The 25,018-nt window shown below is 40.0% G+C and overlaps 1 protein-coding gene across 3 annotated transcripts in view; it reads right to left on the bottom strand.

The window, feature by feature from the left end:
* The window catches only part of DAPK2 (death associated protein kinase 2), a 56,314-nt gene that overhangs the window by 18,433 nt on the left and 12,863 nt on the right, over nucleotides 1-25,018 (bottom strand). For all 3 annotated transcript variants that reach the window (XM_063346525.1, XM_063346526.1, XM_063346523.1), the window contains exons 3-4: nucleotides 9,611-9,832; nucleotides 2,657-2,795 (exon numbers count right to left, since the gene is read on the bottom strand). In XM_063346525.1, the coding sequence (XP_063202595.1) occupies nucleotides 2,657-2,795; nucleotides 9,611-9,832 (361 nt within the window). The remainder of the gene's footprint in view (nucleotides 1-2,656; nucleotides 2,796-9,610; nucleotides 9,833-25,018) is intronic.

The following is a 25,018-nucleotide window of genomic DNA, read 5'->3' as shown; positions in this document are numbered from 1 at the left end:
ACAATGAGACAGAAGTTTTTCACACAACTGTGCGTAGTTGCTAACGTGACAAGATATGCCACTAGATTATCGGCCCAGCAGCATTGTGATAGAACACAAAGTGGAAGCTCGGTTTATCTTGTCCCTTCTTGAAACAGAAAGTATCTCCCCTGCAGGGAAGAGGTCACACCCTGACCCCATAGATTTGCCTCAGTTACAACTGGTGCACACGTACAGCAGCTAGCAGCCTGAATATTTTTCTCCACTGAATATTTTGACTGCTAGCACTTTTACTGATCTGTTTTTGGAATTGACACTATTGGGAAACCTCACTCTTTCTACCCAGATGTCCCTATACTGTACTGTAACCCACTGGAAGATGTCTTATTAAATGCTTCTTGAGGGATTCTAGTCACTTCTGAACCTACTTAGGGAAGGAAAGTGCTCTTCTCTATGAAACTAAATTCACAGCTGTAATAACAAGGCCAGGAAAGATCCAGGATTTACTATCTAAACAGTCCAGAAAATGGAAAGAGTTGGGACCAGAGGTCCTAGCTCATATATGATAGCAAGCTATTAAAAGGACATGTAGCATCTCTCATAGCATTTCATGGAAAAGACGAAGTTACAACTGTGAAATTAAAGCTAACTTTTTCAACCACAGACTTTGACTTTCTTTACCAGATATAACAGATATTTTGTAAACTTATTTCTTCAACTAAGTTTCTCAGCCTTAGTTAATCCCTACCATGGCCCTATTTCTCAGGTTTCAGAGTAAACTACGGGTTCAATTTATCTCCCATGAAGGGCTTTAATGCATTAATTTGTCATAACTTAATCATAAGCCCAAGAGCAACAGTGAGACAGTTTGATTCCCTGCTGGCAGCTGCCCGGCCTTTTCAAAGCAGATCCTAACGTGGAAGCAGCTCCTGCTAACACATACACTCAGTCAGAGCTACACTGGGAAGGCGCATATGAATAATTTATTGTCATAGTCATTGGACCAAGAACATTTTAGCCTCAGGCTAACAAGTCTGGTTTTCTTTCATGGATCTAGGGCATATGTGTTCACCCCAGATACAGGATGTAAGATTGTTTAGAGCAGAGAGAACAGACTGAAATGACAAACAGTAACACTCACTACCTCTTGGACTGTTTTATTCCTTAGGTAGTTTAAGTTACTGTAGCTCCACTGCAGTCAATGGAGCCCTCTCAAGTGACGAGATAATTATGAATCACCCTCTATCTAATCAGATCACTGCTTAAAAATACGCGTCTAATTTAACACTAGCAAAACTCCAAACCCAGTCCTATAAAACCCAGTCGAGTTATTCTGTAAATATCTTTTAGGTCATTTGATATTCACTATCGGTGAAATGATTCTTTACTTATCCTTTCTGATTCCTATCTTGCATTTCTTGTAACATCTTCATGGTCCACCTGACATTACTGGTATTAATTATCAAAATTAGTAAAGATCAGTACGGAAAAAGTTGCACCTATGTTCTCACAATAATTTCATGCCACTGGATATTACGCTGTTTTCTAATACACAGGGAAAACTTTCAGTCTTTGGCTTCTGGATTCGTGTTCACACATCCCCTACACTTTTTCACATGCACCCCGTGAAGATTTGGACAGCTGTTTGCAAACCAGTTTCTTAGGTTAGATGTGATTTGCCACAACTACATATATGCCATTAACACTGACTCAAGAGCAAGCAATTTAAGACAAAGACAGCATTGGGCACACATTTAGCACAAGGAAACAGCATATATATATCCTGAGAACTGGGGAGGAGTCTATCTATAGCACATGTAATTAGTAATAAACGAACCTGGATTTAAAGTTACGAGAAAGAACATATAATCTAGCAGTTCAGTTTTTTCCTTTTTCCTTCAGTTTAAAACAGTTCCCTCTGGTTTATTCTACTTTCTCCTATGGTATAAGGGCATTTTGAATGTATTTCTGGAAGCAGCAATGTCTGAGGCAGCCAGTTCTGTAGCTGTGAGTCTGATACTGAGAAAGCACTTTCTTCTAGTCTCAAGAGTTTCATTCCCAAGGACAACAGGCTCCTAGCTTCAGAGAAGCATGTTCACCTAGGTACACCACAACCGAGAGAGAGAGAGAGAGAGAGAGAGAGAGAGAGTCTCCTCTGTACTGCGTAGGCAAGGTGTACTGATATCAAAGTCAAGGGCCAAAGCTATAGATATCACCTGATATGTTAGGAAGAGAGCTCTCTGTGATGTGCTTTCAATGCTGTAAGCAGCTAAGAAAGCAGCAAGTCTTTTTGTTAACCGAACTGCACTAGATGACACATACTCTTCATGTAATTCTAAACACAGTGGGGAATGGAAGCAGCAACAGTTATTTGTAGCTGGCCCTGGCTCTCCTCTTCCCAAAAATGCATTTCCTCTGCACATCATTCTAATTTTTTTCTATTTTTTTCTTTTTAAAAGACAGGATGCTTTGGATGATACTACTACAAAAGCAAACAGCTGAAGGATGAAGGCTTAAAATTTATTTTTCTTCTTTAGAGCACTCAGCTGTCAAGCACAATTAAAATGGTCTTCCCTTATTTTAGGCATGCTATCAAATACAGATATCTAAAATTGTAGAAGGCACAGTCCATCATTAAAAAACAACAGTAACAATAAGTCTAAATCAGCATCTTTACCTTTAAATCAAAGTGAGCAATTTTCTTAGAGTGAAGGTAATTCACACCATCCAAAATCTGCTTGATAAATCTGGTTGCTTCCTCTTCACTCAAAGATTCCTTCTGTGCCAGGAAATCAAAAAGTTCTCCTCCAGAAACTCTGCAAAACACATCAGAAAGTGTCCTGTTATCTCCTGCATTGTAAGACATAAAGTAAACATAAGCACAGAAAACTAAAGTAGCAAAAAACCTCCATACAGTTAGAAAAAGGCTGCTCTTGCAGACAATCTAGAGTTTTGTTTTCTGGTGCCAGGTGTGCCAAAACTTCCTTTTGGCTTCAGTGTTCTCCCCTGTAAACTATGGACTAGCTCTCCCTAATTCATTGATGCTGCAAGGTTTGATTCATCAATGACTAATAAAGGACCACAAAAAGGTACACTGTTTGATGAATCTACAGCCGTGAATATTTCAATAGGTAGACTTTGATGTTAACCACTTCAACTGCTATTTTTCAACATTTTCATTCTGGATGAGAAAGAGGAAATAGAACAAGTTGTAATAGTCAACAACTGTTAAAGAATCTTATCGGTTGACATCAGAAACATGAGGCAATAAGATCTGTAAGACCTGCCAACAGAATCTCTTTTCTTTCCAGAACAGCCTTTACATTGTTCTAATACAGATTCTTGCCTGACATAACTGACACGAAAGCATTTATTTTGTGCTGAATTTTTAAGAAGAACGCAGATTGTAGCAGCTTGGGAGGTACCTAAATTTGTTTTCCCACATCAAGGAAGTACTATTAGTTACTATGAGTTTTCACATCAAAATTGAAATAACATTCAATATATATTTAGTACATAAGACTTCTATTTCCATTTTTGTAGTGAGAGCTCCAGTGTTATTTTTCGATATGTTATGAAACAGGATGATCTAGATATTGAATTAGGCATTGTTTGTATTGTTATTCATAATTTATTGTTTCCAGTTCACACTGTCATTGGTATTATTAATTTATTCTCATTCAAATTTACTGTTGGGGGCACCCACAAAGCGGTTGGTGCTCTTGGGCTCAGGCGTCCTACCCATCTGGGGTCACCATTCAGAGTGCAAGCACAAGACTGGAGAGATCCAACAGTCATTTTGGAAAACAACATTTTGGCCCTGTTGTCTGATGTATCTGTAAAAGAACTGGCAGGTTCAAACGCTTTGAGTTAACTAAGTGCCACGACTCACAGACAAGTTGGATCACACTGTGCACTGCAGACGTCTTTTGTGCAACCATTCCTCTGACCTCAGGCTCCCACACAACACTGGAGGTGACAAGATGGTGATTCCCTACTCTGCCTCTTTCAGAGTAAACTATGGTGAACAGCTAACAAAACCTGCAAGGACAAGCCAACTGCAAACAAGAACAACGTGTCAAAAGCCACAAAGACACTGGACTTATTTCTTAGCTTCTACTGTTGCTGTGGGTGACAGCAGCAGAGATGTACACAGGGCCTATTGACTTGAGCATTGATTACTGTATATTTTTTCACAGGTCCCACATAGTCAGAAACTTTCTAAGTAACATGAGGCAGGACACTTCACCTGGGCAGAAGTCATCTCACTTCACCTTGGCAGAAGTCATTTGATGCTTTATTTGTTACAACTAAATGTCTGGCCAACAAAAATAAACTCATATGACCCAGGAATATGTTGCAACTGCTGCCTCTGGCTGCTGCCTTCTCCTTTCTATTAATCTTAGTTACTCAGCCTGTAAGACTCTTACATGGTCTCTGATTTTCTTTTTAGGTGACACATACCAAGGGTCTCAGCACTATCATCAGCCTTGCTGGACAGGTTTTGTTTTTACCCCTGTGCACTTCAGGAGCCAGGGAACACCGTCTCCTTTCCATATTGTAGTAGGTTTAGGGGCCTTTGTTCATTACTTTAAAAATTATTACGGCTGACTGTGACAAGCTAGTAAAGAAATCTCTAAGTAAAACTTGTCTCTTAGTGAAATCTGTGTACAGAGAGCAGGCAAGTCCCATTTCCTTAATGATTTCTATTCAAACCTCACTTAAGCAATCATCTCTGGCAGGCAGGTCATCAGGAAGTCAGCTGTACTACAATACTTTCTTCTACTTTTCTGGAATTTAACCATGTAGGCACACTACTCTCTCCTCCTCTTTTACCCTTGACGATCGTTCCTTAAGGTGGACTCTTTAATCAGGACTGAGAATAAAAAAGTTCTCTCTTGGCAAAAGAAGGTAGCACGTAAGGAGAGCAGACAAGCTGAGCCGCTTTGCGAAAGCCATTCCCCTCACCTTCCCCTGGCACAGAGGCCGATGCTAAGGTTGTTAGAGAATACCTTCCTGCCTGGAGGAGGCTGGCAACTTAAGTTGGCAACTTTTAAGTGACCCCAAGAGTGGTCACTTAGAACAGCTGGGTTAGCTGCTCAGGGCACACCAGGGATTTTGCACCAACAGCAACCTCAGCAACGCCCTGGACAACCAGCTGCATCTAAGGCATCACTGAAGAAACTGTACAGCCTGCAAGAACGAGGATCACAGGAGATTTACTTGCTAGCTCCTTGCTGTATTTATCCTGTTCTCTCTAGTTCACACTAACCTTGAATCAGGCTACGCAGGGGGAACTTCCAAGGTACAGAATACAACATAAAAATAAAAAAGGAAACAACAAAAAAAGATTCAGGGAGTCTGAAGTCCATCTGTTACTTTATCAGCAAAAGATTCCCTCTTACAACCACATTAGCCTTTCATTTTCTGAAGGTCAGTGATCAGCACACATTACAAACAGTACATTAATCTGCAGTCTCTTGTGGTATAGCCTAAGACATTAGCTGAAGCTGCAGAGACCTTAGAAGAGTAATCTAAAGGAAAATTCAGTAGAAGAGATGCAATGATTTCTCATTAATACAGACTCAGGCATTCAAAACAGGTTTCAGTAAATTGTACAAAGAGAGTGGTGAGCAGTTGAGTGCAGGATCATTCTTACCCAAGTTATGCACCTGAACTCAGAGAAACCCTCAGGCAGAAGAGACTTAGCAATCCCAAAAGCCAGCCATTATGGAATCCCAGAAAAAAAGGCATTCAGCACTACCTCTTTTGCAGTAAAACACTCATACTGCCCTATAAGTTACATTTGAACACCCAGGGAGGTGTGTTTTCTAAATCAGCACCACCTGTGAAAGAGCAAATGCTCCTTTCTCAAAGGACCTTAGGTTACAGAAAAATTCCTTCCTCTGGTTCCATCTCTTTATCTTTTACCACGTCACCTTATTCCCATGGTAAACAAAGAAGTAAACAAACGATGCCTTTGCTCTTCCTTCAAAGTCCAATAAAAGCCAAACAACAGTGCTGCCTTACTTCTTGGAAACAGCTGTTTATTTTGTGTACACAACCTTGACACTTACCAGTAGAAGAGAGTGGCGTATCAATCAAACCTGCCTTTAGGCTGCTTTCGTTTGGGCAAAGCAGCCTCAAGGCAGGGCCCAAGAAAGAGAGAACAGCAAGGTCACAAAAAGCTGTGGAGAGCATATCCCTGATCAATGTACACAAGGAAGGGCAAACTGTGTACCTGCCAAACTGCACTTAACAGCAGTGGACTCGGGAATGCTCTTGCTCTTGAACAGAAGAAATGCCACCTGTAGAATCAACTCCCGTGTAAAGAGGGGCTGCCAGCACAGGGAGTTTGGGAGAGGGTCAACATTTTAGACAAAGCCTCTTTTAAACACCAGAGTAGCTTCTTCAATTAATCAAGAATACTGCGGACATGCTTTTGAAGTTGAAGTCCACTGCGGCTTAACACAAGATTACTTGGCCAGGTACTGTAACGCTTATTTTGATAAACTGCAGGGAGTATGAGACTCTGATATGAGAGTGTCAGGAGGAGAGATCATCTGTTTACAGAGAGAATTTAATTATCTTTATTAGCAATTATCGTCATCCTCAATGCGTATACAGCAGCTGAATGCAGTGGCCTTAGTAAGGTCAAAACTCTGTTGTACCCAGCCTTTTAAAAGTGCAATAAGCTACAGCTTGACAATAGGACACACAAAATGTGTCAGGCCACGTAAGGACAGGAAAAAGCAGAGAGTAATGAAATGAGAGGTTGTTTTAGCACAAAGTAGCTGCCAGTCAGAAAAAGCGAGCTCCTTTCCTTTCTTCCAGTGCATGGCTACAGAGAACAACATTTGGACACAGACATATACTTAACAGATGCTTATCATAACTCATATGCCACCTGCCAGCAGTCACATTAATCTCCAGGAATGCTCCCTGGCCTAAATGCTGGCTCCCCTGGAAAGCTAGTGGTTATTTCATCGCACTCAGTGATCAAAGCTTCATTGCCTGGATTCCATACACAAGGTCGAGGTAGGTGCCCTAGGGAACATATGGTCTACCTAACTTCAGCCACAGTGTCTCTATTTCCTGATTCATACATACAGAAAAATTGCATCATTTACTCATTACCTAAAAATTGTAATAAGTAGAAGACCTCAGGCTGTCTCCTTGCTTACAGCTTTACCTTAGTACCATGAATTGACAGGTAAAGGATATGTCATCTTCTGCACTGCTCCAAGACTCAAAGCTTTATAAACTAGATGATATTGATCCCACAAAAGAGCAGGACACAACCCAAAAAAGCTTAAATTGGTGTCTCTCTTCTTTCACTACATGACCAATTTCATCCCCTTAGGTCGAGACCATACATTCTTATGAGCAAAGCTCTATTTATTAGACGAGCTATTTCCATTCCTGGATGAGTACATGCACAGAATTCTACTCTTTGCTTTGTGTGACAGTGTTCAGGATTCCCCTGGTTCTCAGTGGAGATTAGGAAGACTAAGCCACACAAATACACATAGACATAAATCTGCATGTGCACTAAGATAATTTACATCCCTTTCAACTCCTTAAGGCAGACCAACAGCACACACTATGAACTGTACAGAAGGAGATACTTTGGACATAGGTCTATATGACCATCCGTGCATGCAGAGTCACTATTACAGTCCTAAGCCTCAATCATGAAACACCTGGAATGGCAACAAGTGCCAAGTTTCATACAAATTTATTATCCCAGTATAAGTTTGGGTATAAACAGATGCAGTCACTTAGTGCCTCCCCTTTTTCATTTCCTTAAAATGACATAATTTTATCATGGCAGATTTTATTTTTTTTTTAACTCAGTAATTGACATTAGGCAACTGCAAAGTTTTCTTGAAATGACTCTCAAACTAACACATCAACACTAACACTACTACATTTGTAGACATCCAACTGTTCTACAGGACTCAGCTGCAGGTACAATGCAGAGGAGCAAGTGACCTTTCTGTGACACCCCAGCCACTACAAGTCAAATTTAATATGCATCAGGACGGCTGGCAAACACTACTGAGAACAGAAAGCCAAACAGCAGCAGGCAACTTAGCTCCCCTTCTGACTTCCCAGTGAAGAATTTGTATTCCTGGTGCGAGTAGGGGAAGGTGAAATTAATGACATGACCTACCTAGAGCGATGACAATTTCCTATAGCATCTAACACTTTGATATATTCAGTCTATCTGATAAATCAGTTACCTTCTCTAACAATCCTCCCTTGGTATTGCACACTAGGAATCCTGAGAACTGCTGCAACTGGTTTATGTGTCCTGCTGTAGCTCTGCCAAAGCAAATCTTTTGTTTTTTAGGATATCACTAGTCCCTTCTCACAAAATCTCTACTTCAGCCTTTCCAATATAAGCTGAAGTCACGTAAACAGGAATAAATCTTCCAATGTCATTTTGACTCATGTTGGGTTGCAAGACCAGGAGGCAAAAATGCTATTTACACAACAACCCCATGCAGCGTTACAAGCTTGGGGAAGAGCGGCTGGAGAGCTGCCTGGCAGAAAAGAACCTGGGGGTGTTGGTCAACTGCCAGCTGAGTATGAGCCAGCAGTGTGCCCAGGTGGCCAAGATGGCCAACAGCATCCTGGCCTGTATCAGGTGTGGTCAGCAGGACTTGGTCAGTGATCGTCCCCTTGTACTCGGCACTGGTGAGTCTACACCTCAAGTGCTGTGTCCAGTTTTGGGCCTCTCACCATAAAAAAAAGACATTGAGGTGCTGGAGCGGGTCCAGAGAAGGGCAACAAAGCTGGTGAGGGGTCTGGAGCACAAGTCTTATGAGGAGCGGCTGAGAGAGCTGGGATTGTTTAGCCTGAAGAAAAGGAGGCTGAGGGGAGACCTTATCACTCTCTACAACTGCCTGAAAGAAGGGTGTAGAGAGGTGGGGGTTGGTCTCTTCTCCCAAGTAACAGGCGATAGGACAAGAGGAAACGGCCTCAAGTTGTGCCAGGGGAGGTTTAGATTGGATATTAGGAAAAATTTTTACACTGAAAGTGTTATTAAGCATAGGAACAGGCTGCCCAGGGAAGTGACTGAGACACCATCCCTGGAGATATTTAAAAGACAGGTAGACATAGTGCTTAGAGATATGGTTTAGTGATGGTTTTTGTCAGTGCTAGATTGGCGGTTGGACTAGATGATCTGAAAGGTCCCTTCCAACCTGGGCAATTCTATGATTCTGTGATTCACATGCATTGGAAGAGATGAAAGCAGAACAAAAAACGAAATGAGCATTCAGTGGCCATTTGTGCTTCCTCCAAGGTTCATGTCAGGGCAGCGCTAGGCAGACATGAGGTAATCCCTTTGTTAGTAAACTGTTTTCAGGTTAACAACACTCCCTGGCTCAGTAACAATGGCCTCAGCTTATGTTAAGGTGCACCTGTATCCCCAGGGCACATGGATGAACTGGGGGGCCTGTTTATCAGCAATCTCATTCAGTTATCCTGCCAAGATCTGCGAGGCAAGAGAACACAACAGCTCCATTTTAACAGTGCTCCTATGTCCTGGCAGCCTCCGCAGCCCCTTCCGGTTCCTATTTACCTCATCCTACCCCGGAGGACAGGAAGTCCCCTTACTCACAGCTCAAGGATGAGGACCACATCCGTCTTGTTCTCATAGATGTCATGCAACTTGATGATATTGGCATGCAGAATCTGCTGCAGAATATTAACCTCCCGTTCAATCTCCTCGCGTCTCACTCCACGACGGCTGGCCCGACTCTGACGTTTTTTAATGAACTTAGCAGCATACTCCACACCGGTGCTTTTTTCTCGACATTTCTTCACTATTGCAAACTGGCCACTGCAAGGAAAAGAAGATAACAAAAATTGTCTTAAAGCTTTCATATAATCACAGCTTCCCAAATAAGTCATTCATACACAAAGCTTGATCCTGCAAGGCCTGAGCAACACTACTGACCATACAAGCTCCTTCTTGGTACAATAGTGAGGACTGTCACAATTCTGCAGTTAAAGTTGCTAGAGCATAACAAGATAGCCTCCTGCTGTGTCTGCAATTTAGCAAAACCAAGCAGTGTCTGACAAGAAGGGAGGACAGCTGTTATAATCTCTGAAAAACAGTTCATGTTTAAATGAATAAGATCTGTCTCAAAAGGTTCGAATTACCACTCCTTCACTGGGTAATGCTTAAGGCATTCACGTCTGCAACGCACCACTGGATGTTCTGAAAAGACATGGATGCATTAAAGTATTCCCTTAAGAATAATCACTCAGAAAAGAACTCAAAGGATTGATAACCCTTTGGAAACGTAGAAGTGGCCTCCAGTAACCAAATTTCAAACAAGAGAATGGTTTATTCATATTTCTGCACTTCACTTGATAATTTAGCTGCAAATGTAACTAGAGTAAGCGCAGCTTTCTCACTGCACTTCAAGGATAAAGATTTCCCACCACACCAAATAGTAAAGTGGCTGCATTAAAGTTTAAAAGGCATGCAGCTGCCACTTGTCAATAAAATTTTCCTCACTGTGGCTCCTAAAGTAAGATATTCCAGTCTAACTGTAATAGTTCCCCCTTATTTCCTAAGAGGGTAACACTTGGAGGTCCGATGATTAACTCAAATAATAGTAACCATGCAGGTTGCAGCCTTATGCCAGCAGTGGGAACCTTGCAAGATGAGACAGTTGTTACTGACTCATCAATAGGGAAGTAGGGGACCCTGCTTTGTTCTTCTTTATGTGAGCTTCTCTTTCTTCATCATGCTCGAAAGGCATTGTTTGAAGTCAGAGAGGGCACCATTCTCCACAGAGCTGATGCTCCCTCCTTCTCAGTTGTCCTCTGAAAAAATAACTGTAATCAAGCTGAGAGATGTCTTATCAAAATTAGGAAAGAAAGAAAGGTGGTCTGCAGCTAAAGCGGGATTTGAGTAATACAAATTCGACATAAGGCAAGAATGTGGAATGAAACAGTGATTATTCAGAGGATTCTTTTGCTCATCCCATTTGGAAAGGACAAGGGCAACTGTGCTGTATCTTAGAAATGCCTAATTACACTAAAATCATCACAGACATACAAACAAGGAAATTAAATCATAATCATACAAGCAAGGAAATTAAATCATCACTCGGCTATTACCCAGTGTTTGCATTTAGTCTACACAGGACATGTTAAGAGCGCTCATAACTTTCATATAAAGTATTAAAATGCTCGGTTTTGAACATATATGTACATTCTGATGAACCTTCTTGTACCTAATAGTACTCAGATTTTTTATTTTTTTTTTTTACTTTACCTTTCCATAACAATTAGTGCAGACCTGGATATAATGATGCGTAAAGTACATAATAAAATGGGAGACTGAATTTGAGCTGGTGGAAAACAAGGAGCTAGTGGGGAAGTGCTGTAGTGGCAAGAACAACTGTCAAGGAAAATTACTCTAGTAGCAGCATTTGGAGATTGTGTCTGGTATGTCTGATGGCAGGCTGCTGCTGACAAGTCTTGGAGCAATATCTCTGCAATAAAACCTGCAAGAGTATGAATGGAAGGAAAAGTTGACTACTTCCGTTTGGATACTAGTTAAAGGACCTCATAGCCCACCTGCGTACATCTGCAATTTTAAGTAGCAACAACAGTTTATTACCACCCTACACCTCCTCTGCCAGAAACCATAAGCTGAGGGTTACTCTTGTTATTTATTTTTCCATTGCTAGATTGTAAGAGGGATTTATCAAACTCCCTTTTGGCAGAGGGAAAGAAAAAGAAAAGACCACAGAATCCACCTTGTAAATAGGCCATGTATGTACTGTTACAAACACTACCATGGTGGTGATGTGCACCAGATAGCTGGAGAATTGAGCCTATGGATAAGGTCATGCACTTCGGTTTGCTTTGTTTAAGTGTACAATGCGTCTTGTGATAACAGTGAGATGAAAAACTGTTAAGCTGTAAAGACAGAATAGGACTTCAGTTAAACAAAGTCTGTCTAAAACTATGGCTTCATGGAAGCTACCTTTTGTTTTGACAACTTGGTATCAAAAGGGGGGGGGGGGTAAGCAAGAAGAGGTTGGTGGCTAACATCTGCAGAATCTCGGTGATTTAGAGGCAAGGAACCCCAGCTCAGATCCATGCCCCACCCTTTTCATAATAATTGGAATGAAAAACATGGGAAATTTAAGTCTACCATATGCACTCCATATCCTACCATGCATTCCTTAGCCAGAAAAGGCTCAGCTGTTATCAATGAACAATTGATAGAACTGTACTTTTGCAAAAAACACATCAAAAGTATTTCACTGCATTTCCACCGAGGAGCAGAAAAAAATCTTAAACTTCTAGGAAGCTATATGGCCAGGGAGACATAGTCAGCGAACAAACAAGGCAGGAAAGCCTCTAAGAACAGCACAGTCAAATAGTTACCCTTGCCTGGCATGTGTAAAGCCTAAGAGGTATGCAAGATCCTACCACCAAAAGAACTCTTACCGAAGCCTTTGTCTCATCACATTCACAAGTCTCTGCTGATGTCCAACTACTTTACAAACAGACAAAACAAGATGGTGAGCTCCTTTTCATACCCAAGAGCAGCCCCGTTCTCCCCTGCCAAAATGCACTGTATGTCTGAGATCCCACTCCGCAAAAATTGGCAAGTCTCCAGTCCTAGAATATACGTTTAGTATCAGATATTTCCTTAATCAGGGCATTATATCCAGACCTGAAAGGAAAAGACTCATCTTACAGATAACCTTAACCTTTAGCTATGGTGATTTTATCAGCCAAGATCTCTTTATAAGAATCACAAACACACTCATTAAGTGCAGCCCCCCTATGACTACGTTGTAGAAGCACTGAGCTGTTATTGTTTTCAATATTATTATATCCTTCACTGGCTTGGTAAATGAGAGATGCAAGTACAGTTGGAACTTAAATTATGCAGCATACACAGCAATTATATTCAGAACCTTATAATTATATAACGTACTTAGTGCTTCATTAACACAGATGGCTGGTTGAGTCTGTCTTAAACCTACAAATGCAAAGAAATTAAAAATTAAGGCTGTCACTTGGTGCTCAATTGCTCTCAAAAGCTAACACTCCATGGCAGAGGCAGCCTCTCATTTCAAAGGGTTCAAACAATGCCACACAGCCTGAAGTACTTCTTTTTGTTTTCATATGTATCCTAAACACTTCTCAGGAGAGAGGTAGGAACAGATGGGACAGGTGTACTTATCCCTTTAGGAATAATTAATCACAAATGGAATTAAGACTGCAGGTATTTGTCAAATTTATTAATTCATTCATATTTCTGCCTCCTGATTTTATCGTTACGTGCAAAGAGAATGAAATTCCTGCTACAGAATCCCCAGACTTCCTTAAACATTATGCTAAAACAGTTCATTCTGTAGTGCTGTTTGTGTAAAACATCCTGGTTTTCATGGGTTTTTTGTTTGTTTGTTCTTTTTTTGCAATACATGCATCTTGTTTGGTTCAGACTTTCTAAAGAGACATAGTACTAATGCTGCTGTGTTTGCTTCCTTGAATTCTCTCTGGGGACATAAATTTTGTCAGCGAAGTTCAGGGAGAAATATTATTTTATAAGTGCTGATTATGGGAATGAACACAGTCACTTTTACATTTAAGAAGTCCAGTGATACTGTGAATTTTGTACATTTTTGTTTACTTAAAAGCTTACAAAAATAATAATGTCACAGCAGAGGAATTCCTGTCTTCTCCTTTTACATACTTACAGTCTGGGACAATTGTTCATTACAACACCCATTCCCTTGTAATCTATTTCCCCCTGAGTGTGTACCCACCAACACACACTCTACCTGCTCCTGTCCCAGTCTTTATGCCATTTCCTTTATCCCTTAAAAACAGGCTTTTGCAGACAGTCTTTACTGAGGGTGTTTGTGACTGAGCAGAAGAGGTTGTAAGCCACAGGGGAAAACACAAATGCACAATTTCTTAGCTTAGGACATTTAAGACCGTTACAATGTCATTACCCACAATACCATCCATAACCCACGCTTACCAATTCCCCTACTGGCTGCAGAGCAGATTTGCTTTGCCCATGCTTGTTCCTGAATTCCGTGGGTCTTTATTAAAGCACCACAGGGTAAGGCTAAAGTATTTTCCGACCACCTGAAAGACTGCCGTTGCTCTATCTCTCCACATAAGTAGCGCAATGCTTTGCCAGGCACTGATACACTGAAGCACGCTACAAGACGAGCTAGAGGCTGGAGAAGGGATGGGAAGGGAGAACAGTCTTTGAAAAAGTGTTAAAGATATAGCATATTGCTCTACTTTTCTACCAGACACAATGAATAGTTCACGTGGAGTCCCGTACAGCTATGAAAAAAAGAGTCTCACTGGTATTTTACAATCAGTCTGACACACTTTGGATTTCTTGTTAACTACAGAGCTTGTAAAGGCAAGGACCAAGACAACAGCATTTCTGCACCTCCTAACGCATCTGCATTGAGCACGTAAGAATCAAGCAGTGCCAGCTTCCCAAAATTTTTGATCAAGGCTAGGAAAAAAGTAGAAGAAAGGAAAGCATGTATCTCTGACACCTGAGATGACAGCACTGAGAAATTAAGCCATTTACTTAATTTCACCTGGGGAGTCTGTGGCTGATCTTAGACTTGAAACTAAATTTCACAGTTCAGACGTCCAAATTTCAGCTGAATGACTTTGCCAAAATTCATGTTTTTTAATATATTGCTGAAGTGAAGGTGACCTGGATCATAAACAGCAGTATTTACAACACACATTAGATAAGCTCAAAGGTTGATACTTCCTAATTCTTTTTTATTTTTTATTTTTTTAAAGAAATGAAGTTTGTTTCCTTTCAGAAATATTTTGGACATCTGTACAACAGCCTTGTCACAGATTCAACATAGACTGTCCTTAACTGTGGTAACAGCTCAAGAGTATAAACAATAGCAGCTGCAACCTGTCAGTTATAATATAATTAGGTATAACATCAAATCTGTACATCATTTATAAAGGAATTTATCCTGGCAATGAAGACAACCTATTATTTGAACTGCTACTATCATCTACGAGATTTGTCACTGAATAAGAACACAGAGACAATATTACTGGATGGTTTTGGAGTCTATTTTCAGAAGCATGCTTTAGAGGAGCACAAATTCAGCTCATTTAATTGCTGTGCAGTTCAGGAGAGGATGTGGAAAGGACGTGGGGAAGAGAGGAACTGGACAATCCAGAATAACTTCTTGCTCTTTTTTCAAACTTTATTTTTTAATACTGGTTCTGGAGGGTAATACTCTGGGGCAGAATTTGACTTGAGAGAATGACAGAAGTGCAGCCTGCCAGTTTTGAATGCCTCAATGCATAACAGTGGTATTGCTACGGAGCACTAGAATAAAGACAGCCTTTAAGCAACTGTTTGTATAGGTATGGGTTTACACAAATCTTCCTCTGGTGTTCCAGAAATACCACATTGCTGAGTAGCTGTCATGAAATGCTGAAAATATGTAAACAAATACTGAGATGACAGCACAGGTTACCTGACTCCAGTCAGGCTCTCTGAGGCCAGAGTGGGGAGAAGTCAGGAAGCTGATTCTGTCTGTCACTTGAGAAGAACAAACCATTTCTTCCCCAAATACCGAACATATGTTCCCTTTCTGCATGTTCAGTCTATTTCTTTGTGTTCTCACCATATTAATCTTAATTGCATTCATTCATTAAATAATTCTAAAAAAGAGTATCGTTATTATTCTGTTTAGGCAGTTGTTAAAACTTGAAATTCCCATAAAATAGATGACGCGTTAGAACATGTTGACAGGTACACTTTACACTGAAATATGTTTTCAAGGAGTTCTTTCAAAAGTGAACCTGGCAAAGAACAGTGCTCTGGCATTCTGCCAGCCAAGAGGCGACACTCAGTTCCCTAGATGAGCCAGGACAATTTACTTTGGAACAGATTTGCAAGGGATTTTAGGCAGCAACCTCCCACTGACTTGAACAGTAATTAGGTTCCTACACACTTGATGAAAAATAACACCTTAGTCTTTCTGTACTTAATTTCACAAAGTCTGTAAAATGCAGGTAATGCTACTGGAAAAAATAAAATAAAATTATAAGGGGAAAGCATACAGCTGGACCTATAACCTCATTTTATTTATGTAGACATCATCAGAATTGCAATTACAATAATTCATCTTTTTATTCACTAGGTGTTCCTGCACAAGAATACATGACCGGAAAAGAAACTAAAATAAAACCTAACAGTAACAGCATCTCAGTAAGTCTTTTAACTGCCCAGATTCACATGCAGACTATCATAAATGCAAGACAGTTTAACCCTTCTTTTCATGGAGCATGTGCAAACTCAGTTGGGGATCTGAGCGTTTAGTTGGGATTCCTTTTGTTTCCAATCTGGGAGGCGTTTCCTTGAGGCTGGAGTTTGCAATGAGAAGCTGCTCGTCTCAGCAATGCCAGCAGTGTATGACCAGGCTGTTGGAAGGGTGCAATCACAGCCTATTGCATAGAGCAAAACACAGCAATGCTTTTTATGCATTATTTATTTTTTTTTAACTTGAATGGTGCCATAAATATCTATTATTCTTTTTTGATGTTGGTTTTGACCTACAGCAGGTGTAAGGAGGTGAAAATTCTCAAGAAAAGGTGAAAGTTTCTTCTTTTCATTTGAAAAGAACAGAAAACAACAATCTGAAGTACACCAAGCTACAGTAATACTGACATCAGCACATTTGGTATTGCTGCACCAGACGGAAAAGTTCATTAAACTCGAGTGGACACAAGCAAATGCTTTTAAGGGAAGTGGAGATGACCTTCCATTCCCCTTGATCTTCTCCTCCCTCACACGTTGTTTTGTTGCTCATTATGTTTTAACAAGGATACACTGAGCTCTTCCTAGCCTACTTCAGTTCTTGCTCAGATGTGCACTTCTCTCAAGATTGAAGCCGAGTTAAAGAAACTATGGTTGGTATGCCAGCCAGCTGGTTTTAATAGTATAATTACATTCCAGACAATGTAAGGGCCTTGAAGGAAACTTCTCACACCAGAAGTCTCAAAGCCATGCAACATAGGAACACAACAAAACTCAAACCTGATTGCAATTCAGAATTAGATTAGTTACTGGGAAGGTAAAAGACACACTGGAGAATGTTCACATTTTTGAGTGATCCCATTTAAGCTGCTTCCTCTCCGCATACTGAGGAAACCAGAAACACCTCAGTGCTGAACACAGCTTGGTCAGAAAGTGGGGCTGCCTCAGGCACGTCACTTCATCCATCTACCTTACAGCAATACCTTGAAAACAGCAGTCGTATCTGTGGGATAGAACCAAATTACAAACATGCCATTCTGATTTAAGATGTTTTTCTATAGAAGACCAGGGTAAGTGTTGCAGTCTCACAGCATCCTTCCTCACTACCCAAAACATGGTCTATGCATCTAAAAGCAAGATCTGAGGCACAATGACATACACAAGGCACCATATCATAAAAAACAACAGCCTACTATAGGAAGGAGCTTACAGGAAAACTGAAAATACAAGCTTTCACAATATAAGAAGGTTTTAACATTTTGAATAAAAACATGAATTTAGTATCTGTCCTTTTTTCTTTGCATTTAAGACATTCAGTTGTGGGAATGCAAGCCTAAAGGAGTTTATTTGTTATTACAAGTTCTACCCTAAACAAACAATGTAATTCACATATGTGGTTGCCTGTGCTTAGGAAGTCAAAACAAAGAGATCTAATTTCAGGTTTACTAGACTTTGCAAAGTTTGCCAGTCATTGGCTCTCTTTCTCTAATTGGATGATAAATTATGTTTGGTCCCTTGACAGCAAGAAAAAAAATGACACCCTATCCAGTGTCATTTATTCTCTGAGCTCTGAGTCAAAAGGATATCTTTAACCCTGAAAACAATTTTATTTATGTTTACTGACAGCAATCAGTTACTTTATAGGCTATATTATAAACCAAGTAAGCTTCACCTTTTGTTAGCATCACATTGTCCTTTCTCTAGTGAATGAGCTTACAGCATCTGTTGCTTTGATTTTGCACAATCTACAGTTAGAGGTAGAAATCCTAAAAATATTATTAAATCATCATGTGTACATTCTTAAGTTAATATACATAAACATAATCACAGATAATAGTGTCTAGCTAACCTGAATGCAGGACTTCCCTAGATTCAAGTGGCTGGTTTATTTAGTTTCCACAAAGGGCCATTCTCAGTTCAACAATTGTTTTTATGTCAACAGTTTTTCTAATCATGCCTTTTTGCCACTATTAAATTCAGATTGGTTTTAACTGGCTATCTCAAGCTTAGAAAGTCTGCATCTTATTACTTTTCCATCTTTTTCACTCATATTTTGTTTTCTTGGAAAAATGACACAAACGATTTTATCCTTTCATGGTCATTTTTGTTAACTTTCAAAGCAAAGCCCTTGAGAATTCTTGCTGAATGCTTGCCTTAAAAAATCTCAAGACTGAAAAAGCTGTTTTCCTCTCAAATTTATGTGATTAGAGCAACTGCTCTACTGCACTTAATTTTATCAAGCTAAATACTCTCCTCCCTCTTGCCTTACACTTCAGAGATGACTTCTGCTACTTGTAATTGCACTGGCATGCTCTTCCCAGCAGAGAGGGCAGGACTCGGTTGGTAACTTCTACAATCCATTTGTATGCTCTCAGCTCATTTATGAAACACAGCTCAACCAAAGGCCATACAAGGTTCACAAAAATATATGCATAAAAGCACTTTCCTGGAAGTTTTTTGTAGGAAGTCTGTGGTCACAGCCATAAAGAACTGGAAGCTTTCTGTAAATGGGCTATAGCAATAATTTGTAGCATGTTTTATTTTTTACAGACTTTTTTTTTTGGTAGATTAAGCCAGGACTTGGTACAGCAGAAGTTTAATCTGCGCAGTGAATAAATAGTATGTCCAACAGCACGGTATTTACAAAGAAACTAGAGTACGATAACTGAAACAAGAAAACAGAAATACTGTCATGGCAAAGTCACTAAAGGGAAAGTATCTTGCTGATTCCACACGACTTTATGGAATAGAATTAAAAAATCCCCAAATCTTAATCTGTTAAATACTCTGATGACACCTCTTATAACTTCATAAAGAGCTTTAAAAATAAAATTGTCACAAATGTCACTGTAGTTCCTTGTTTAAGCTGCAAATAAAAAATGAGTTTTGGTTTGTTTTGGTGGGTTTTTTTCCCCCCAAACAAAATGTAAACAAAATGGCTACTCTCCCAAAGCACCTACGCAGAACCTGAACTGTGCCAGATGCCAGATTATGACAGAATGATCTTTTCTTAATAGAGCGTTTAACAGGAATTTTGTTTGGCTACTAGAAAGTAGATAAACTCTTCATGTGTGTGAAAGATACGGAAGTAAATCCAATTGACAGTATACTATGGCTCTCTTTTGAACCTTTCACACAAGATTATCATAGAAACATCACTAGTTTACCACAGCCCTGTGATGTAGACTGGAAGAAAGTTTTTATGATATGAGAAATAACTAACATTACTTCATTTCAGGCTCACTACGTGCCCAGGCAGTGTCAGGGTGGCTTCTAACCGAACCAGTTAATGTTATAAAGAGAAGTATCACAATACCACTATCTCTAACAATATGCTAATTTTTAAACCTAATGAGATGTACTAGTTTATACAGAAAGAGAAAAAAAAAATAATCAGCTGCCACTTCTAAATACTCTGGCATTTTCACTCACACCTCATGATTTACTAACTGATTGTACAGTCCTCTAGAATACAGGGACTTTACAGGCTAAGTTTCAATAGTCACGACAGGGAAGTGCTGAGCACCTTTGGACATATGCTGTCTCTGATAATGTCACTGTCTGGCACCTTTCATCCACATCTCTCTACAGCTGACACAAAGGTAACCAACACATCCCAGCCCAAAGACGATCTCTGTGTCCACTGCCAGAGATGAGTCAGAGCAGTAGAAGAATATGGACTCAAACAGAAGGATCTGGTTTACTGGAATAAGTAGAGAACAAATAAACCATGTGAAATTGAAAGTAAGATTTAATAAATCCAATGTTTCTGAAAAATGCTATGAATTATTGCAGGCTATCAGTAAAGTAACGTTATCTGCATTACAACCAATTATTGCCTTAAACACCATTTTGGGACATTAGTCCTGACTCACAAGAAAGTATGCCACCTACTGAATCATCACCAGCATCTCCTGAAGCTGTTCAATGTTTTTGGAAACTTTCCAATCACACAGCAACAAGCAACGTGGCCCTTATCAGCTCCTGCGGTTGGAGGAGCAGAGTCTGCAGTGACAGAGCACAAGCCCAGCAATTCTGGCAAGTTCCTTATGGACTGGCCAGCATTTTATGTCATCTGAAGCTCAAGAATAAAAATGCACACGATAAAAAATTTTCCACGCTTATCACACTTAGCTTTTAGATTGAATATCAACTCTTGAAGTGGTAATGAACAGAGTCCAGAGACCTAGGGAAGGTCAAAGCTGACTCATGCTCAGCAGGAATAGCTGATTTGATAAGCTGTTCCTTTTGCTATGTGGAACAACACCAGTGCATACGTAATGTGCATGCAGAAGGTTAGTACACAGTACCTTTGCGTTTAAAGGTCCAAATCCAGCCAGATATGCACTGAATGTAATATACCTGGAAGAAGGTAAATTGTAAGAGGGTAGCAGTATTATGGCTAAATGATTTTTCTCCTTTCCTATGTATGAAACAGATGGAAATCATGCGGGCATTTAAATCAAGGTTTTAGGAAATTATCTGTAAAGCCAAATCCACAAAGGGTTGCTGAAATTCTCATTTCACTCCTCTTTGTGGATTCTTCTGGTCTGACAAAATAAGAGGTGGAAGTTATCTCCTCATCTTATTTAATCTTTATTATATTGAAGTAAACAATCTCCTCCAGCAGCAGACAGCACAGAAGGTACGTTATTTGTTCCCTCCACTCTTCCTACATAGGAGACAGAGATATCAGTAGAAATTCTCTCTTTGTCAGAATTATAGATCCACAAAACTTGGATATTGATGTTAACTACTCTCTTACAAAAGCTGTGGATTCTGTAGTAAGTAAAGATTACAAGTCCTGGCTTCAGGGTACACAGTCACCCATTTATGGTCTAACTGAATCTGTACTGGCGGCCCAAAACAGGCCAGTGACTCCAATTCAAACATGCTGGCGCTAGATAGAACAAGTCTAGCTATTGCAGTGATTTTATACATCTCTCCTCACCAAAGCATCACTGCGTGTCATGATCAGCTATTACAACAGGTTTTTACTCCAGTTCAAAACCGCTGATGTAGAGTTTTAACAATGATTAATAAATGTCACGCGAGCTAACTTAAGCTTGACCATCAGACAAGTATCTGCATGCCCCATTCTGCATAAGATGGCAATAATTTGTCCAATGCTTTATCATTGTTAGTCCAGTGGTGAGCTGCACTATGTTTATTTTACGTGTATTTTTACTCCTAAGTAACATTTTTCATTCCAAAAGCATGGAATGAATACCATACACAGCTTATTTTCTCAGCTGTTCAAATTTCCATCTGCTCTTTACTGCAATGCAAAGTGGAAAAAATAGCTTTATTTATACAGAAATGGAAAAGCAAAGACTGGGATTAGGCTTAATATTCAGTGCTTAAAACCATTGCTGAATTTGAGCTTTCTGAGCACTACCACTGGGGTCATCCAGCTCTAATTATACTTTGAAAGCCAGATACAGACTGAGGAAATACACTGAGATCACTTCCATCATCAAGATGGATGCTGGTAATAAGGAATTCACTTGAAAAAAATTCGTGACTTCGTTACTAAGTAAGGCCAAGGCCAGTTCTAAATAACCAAGGCCAATTCTTTTCAGTTACTGTAGGTAGAGCAGCTTTGTTGTTATGAAAAAAACAAACAACAAAACCTCCCACTATTTTCTCTGCACTTTCTGTAACGAACCAAAGATTTTGGAAACAGTTGAAAGCAACAACACTGAAAACTAGCAAGGAAATCTGTTTAAAAAGGAAAAAGCTAAGATTTTAAGCACTCTGGTAGAAGGAATAAAAAAAAAATTCCAAAAAAGTGACTATCGGACAACCTATTACAATCATAGTGAGGGTTGACCAAGTACCACGTGCCAAAACTGTTTGAACAGAAGATTTAATATACATCAGATGCATGACATGTAAGATTTTGTAACAAGAAATATTAAGAGAGGTGCTGGTTAGTGCTCAATAATTAAACTTACATTTTGTATAAAAAGCAAAGACTTGCTTTGTGTGTGTTGCAGGAAAAAAAATAATACAAGGTTGTTCTTCCAAATTTGAAGAATTAATTCAAAGTACGAATTAATCCAAGACCAGAGTTAAGGTTCATGTCTGAGAAAGTGCAATAATGATCAATTTCTATAGATAGAAAAAAAAAAATCCTGGTATGAACACACTGTGTGATGTGTGTTAAGGGTAAATTTTCTAGCTGCAATCACACCCCTCTGTTTACCCGGGAGAGTCCACCTAGCCAGGTGACATGACTTTTTATCATAGATTTCCAAGTTCCTCCCCGCAAAGAATACCTCAGTTATCTCTGCTTTTTGTTTTCATGACGTAAATAAATATTTACTAGTTACACTGTCAGAACAGCGATTATGTGCCAGGCCCCAAGGTCCCATTACCACTGGAAATATGTTGCATTTGCTGTCTTTTTAAACTTCATCCAGAAAAAAAAGGGTTCACCTGTCTCAGTGAGCAGAGATGATCCTCCACAAACAAGGCAGGGAGGAGGCAGGAATGTGTAGCTGGAGAAGGGGAACTACAGGAGGAATGGTAGGCCAGTTGAGGGCAGATCTAGCTTGGCTTTAATCACAAAATCACACCCCAGGTCAGCAGGGGCTGAGAAATTGGAGGCTGGATTATGCCCAAACCGATCAACAGAAATCACTGTGATTACCTTTTGCATAAAGGTATTGACTGAATCATCTGAAATTTGTTCCTGGCCTGGGTACACAGAATGCAAAAGGGAACAACTTCAACCAAAGTAAACATGTAATGCATGCACCTGTTTTGTTCCTTAGCAGAGTGGGTATGTACAACATGACTTTCCTGAACTACAATTACACAAAAAAAATGAAGTATTATTCAAAGAGGAAAAAAAAAAAAAAAAATCTATCAATCCCTTTGAAGATCAGAGTGAATCAAAATTCCATATATTTAAAAATCCCTTCAGAACATGAAACACTGTCATGTAGATGCAGGAAAAAATATAATTATTCAGAAGCAGCCTGAAAGAATGCTACCACCATGAAAAAATAACAGAAGCCTCCATCACATCAAATACATATTTTTCTGTTCATCCAAGTGACAAAAATCAGCTACTACATGTGATACACGAGTTTCCCCCGCCTCCACACAACTTAACACTGAAGACTTGGAGTTCAACAAATCCTAAAAGCTTTTAAAACCAAACTAGATCATTCAGGGCAAGAAGGGGAAATCAGGAGGAATAACTTACCTGCTCATCAAAATGACCTTTTGTTTAGCACATCAGTGACAGAAAGTACCATTGCTTCTCTCCTACTATTCACCAGACACTTGTAAATTCAAGCAGCAGTAGAGAAATGAACAGCCGCAGAAATGTGGGAGATTTTTTCTATATTATGAATAACTTTTCCTACAGTAACATATTGATTTCACTAACCCAGCAACCTCAATGCTAAAAATGTACATATATAGAGACAATTCATATCCCTAAGAGTTTAGACTCCAAATAAGAAAGCAATAGGCGAGCTGGACACTCATCAGTCTTCAACGTTTCTGCAGAGAATAAAATGCAGAAGAAACCCAAGGTAGTCATTAAAAAAAAAAAAAAAAAAAACCAACCAAACAATCAAGAAACATGAGGAAACACCTAGATAGTGATATTGGAGCGTATACAGCAGAAAATTCCACAAAGTGAAATGCAAACCATCCTAACATGCAGAAAAATGTCACAGCCTTGCTGTAAAATCAATTTCCACAGTCTAAACCCAATCCACTCATGTTTATGTCACCTTCTACACTAATCAGACATTAACTTGGGGTTCTAGGAACTCTTCAGGCATAGGACCCCACTGAAAGCAGCCATCTCGGTACTCTAGTTTCCACAACTTCAGCAAGCCCTACTTGTTTTTCTTGTTAGAAGAAAAGGTCTTACAATTTTGAAGACATGCCCAGCTGCCTTCCTCAGTGGCCGCCATGCTGCAACTGTCTGTCTGTATTTCCCAACGGAGGGGATTTCAAACTAGCAAGCGAACAAAATGCTTTTCCTGTTTCTCATGCATGACGAAAGTCATAGTCTTGATTTCCTACGAAGATCAATTCTGGTACTACTATGCATCTGGTATGCTACCTCTGCAGAAAACACAGCAAAGCCAGAAAAAAGCTGGAGAAAGGAGAGGCTAGAGATGAGCATAGCTCCCAGTTACTGAGGCAAGAAACTGGAATGGGAGGTGGAGGAATGCAGAGCCCCTTCCCTACAGTGAAAGGATAATAGTGAAGGAAAGGGGCGAACTTTCTGACCCAGAAACATCACTCCAAGGTTTGTCTCTGTTAAGCACGATCTGAGTCCTTGCACGCTGCAGGGAGCTGAGCTGCAGTGAGCAGGACACTGTCTCAGGACACTGCAGTGCCATTGCCGCACCACCCAGCAGGAACACGCTTTCTCAACGGGCACTGTCATGAAAGACTTCCAGACAAGCTCCATGACACTTCCTACCCTCAGCCCCGACTTGACATGTAACAGTGAGACTGCCCAAAAGGCACAAATGTCAACAGCTCTCTACAGCCTGGCTGGCAACATTTAGGTAACAGATTAATGACCCTATGGTACAACCTTTTATGAATTACAGTGCACACTTCTGAAATTCTAGCACTCTCTGTGCACCTATCACCACTGTCAGTGTTTGCTAGTACAAGCGGAAAAGGCTCCTGCAGGTTTGTACAAGAACTCCTTTTGTCCACCTAGACAGA

Source organism: Chroicocephalus ridibundus, chromosome 9 (genome assembly GCF_963924245.1).
Source record: "Chroicocephalus ridibundus chromosome 9, bChrRid1.1, whole genome shotgun sequence".
NCBI classification, from domain to species: domain Eukaryota; kingdom Metazoa; phylum Chordata; class Aves; order Charadriiformes; family Laridae; genus Chroicocephalus; species Chroicocephalus ridibundus.
The sequence above is the reverse complement of the archived record's forward strand: the minus strand, read 5'-3'. Positions and strand labels throughout refer to the sequence as shown.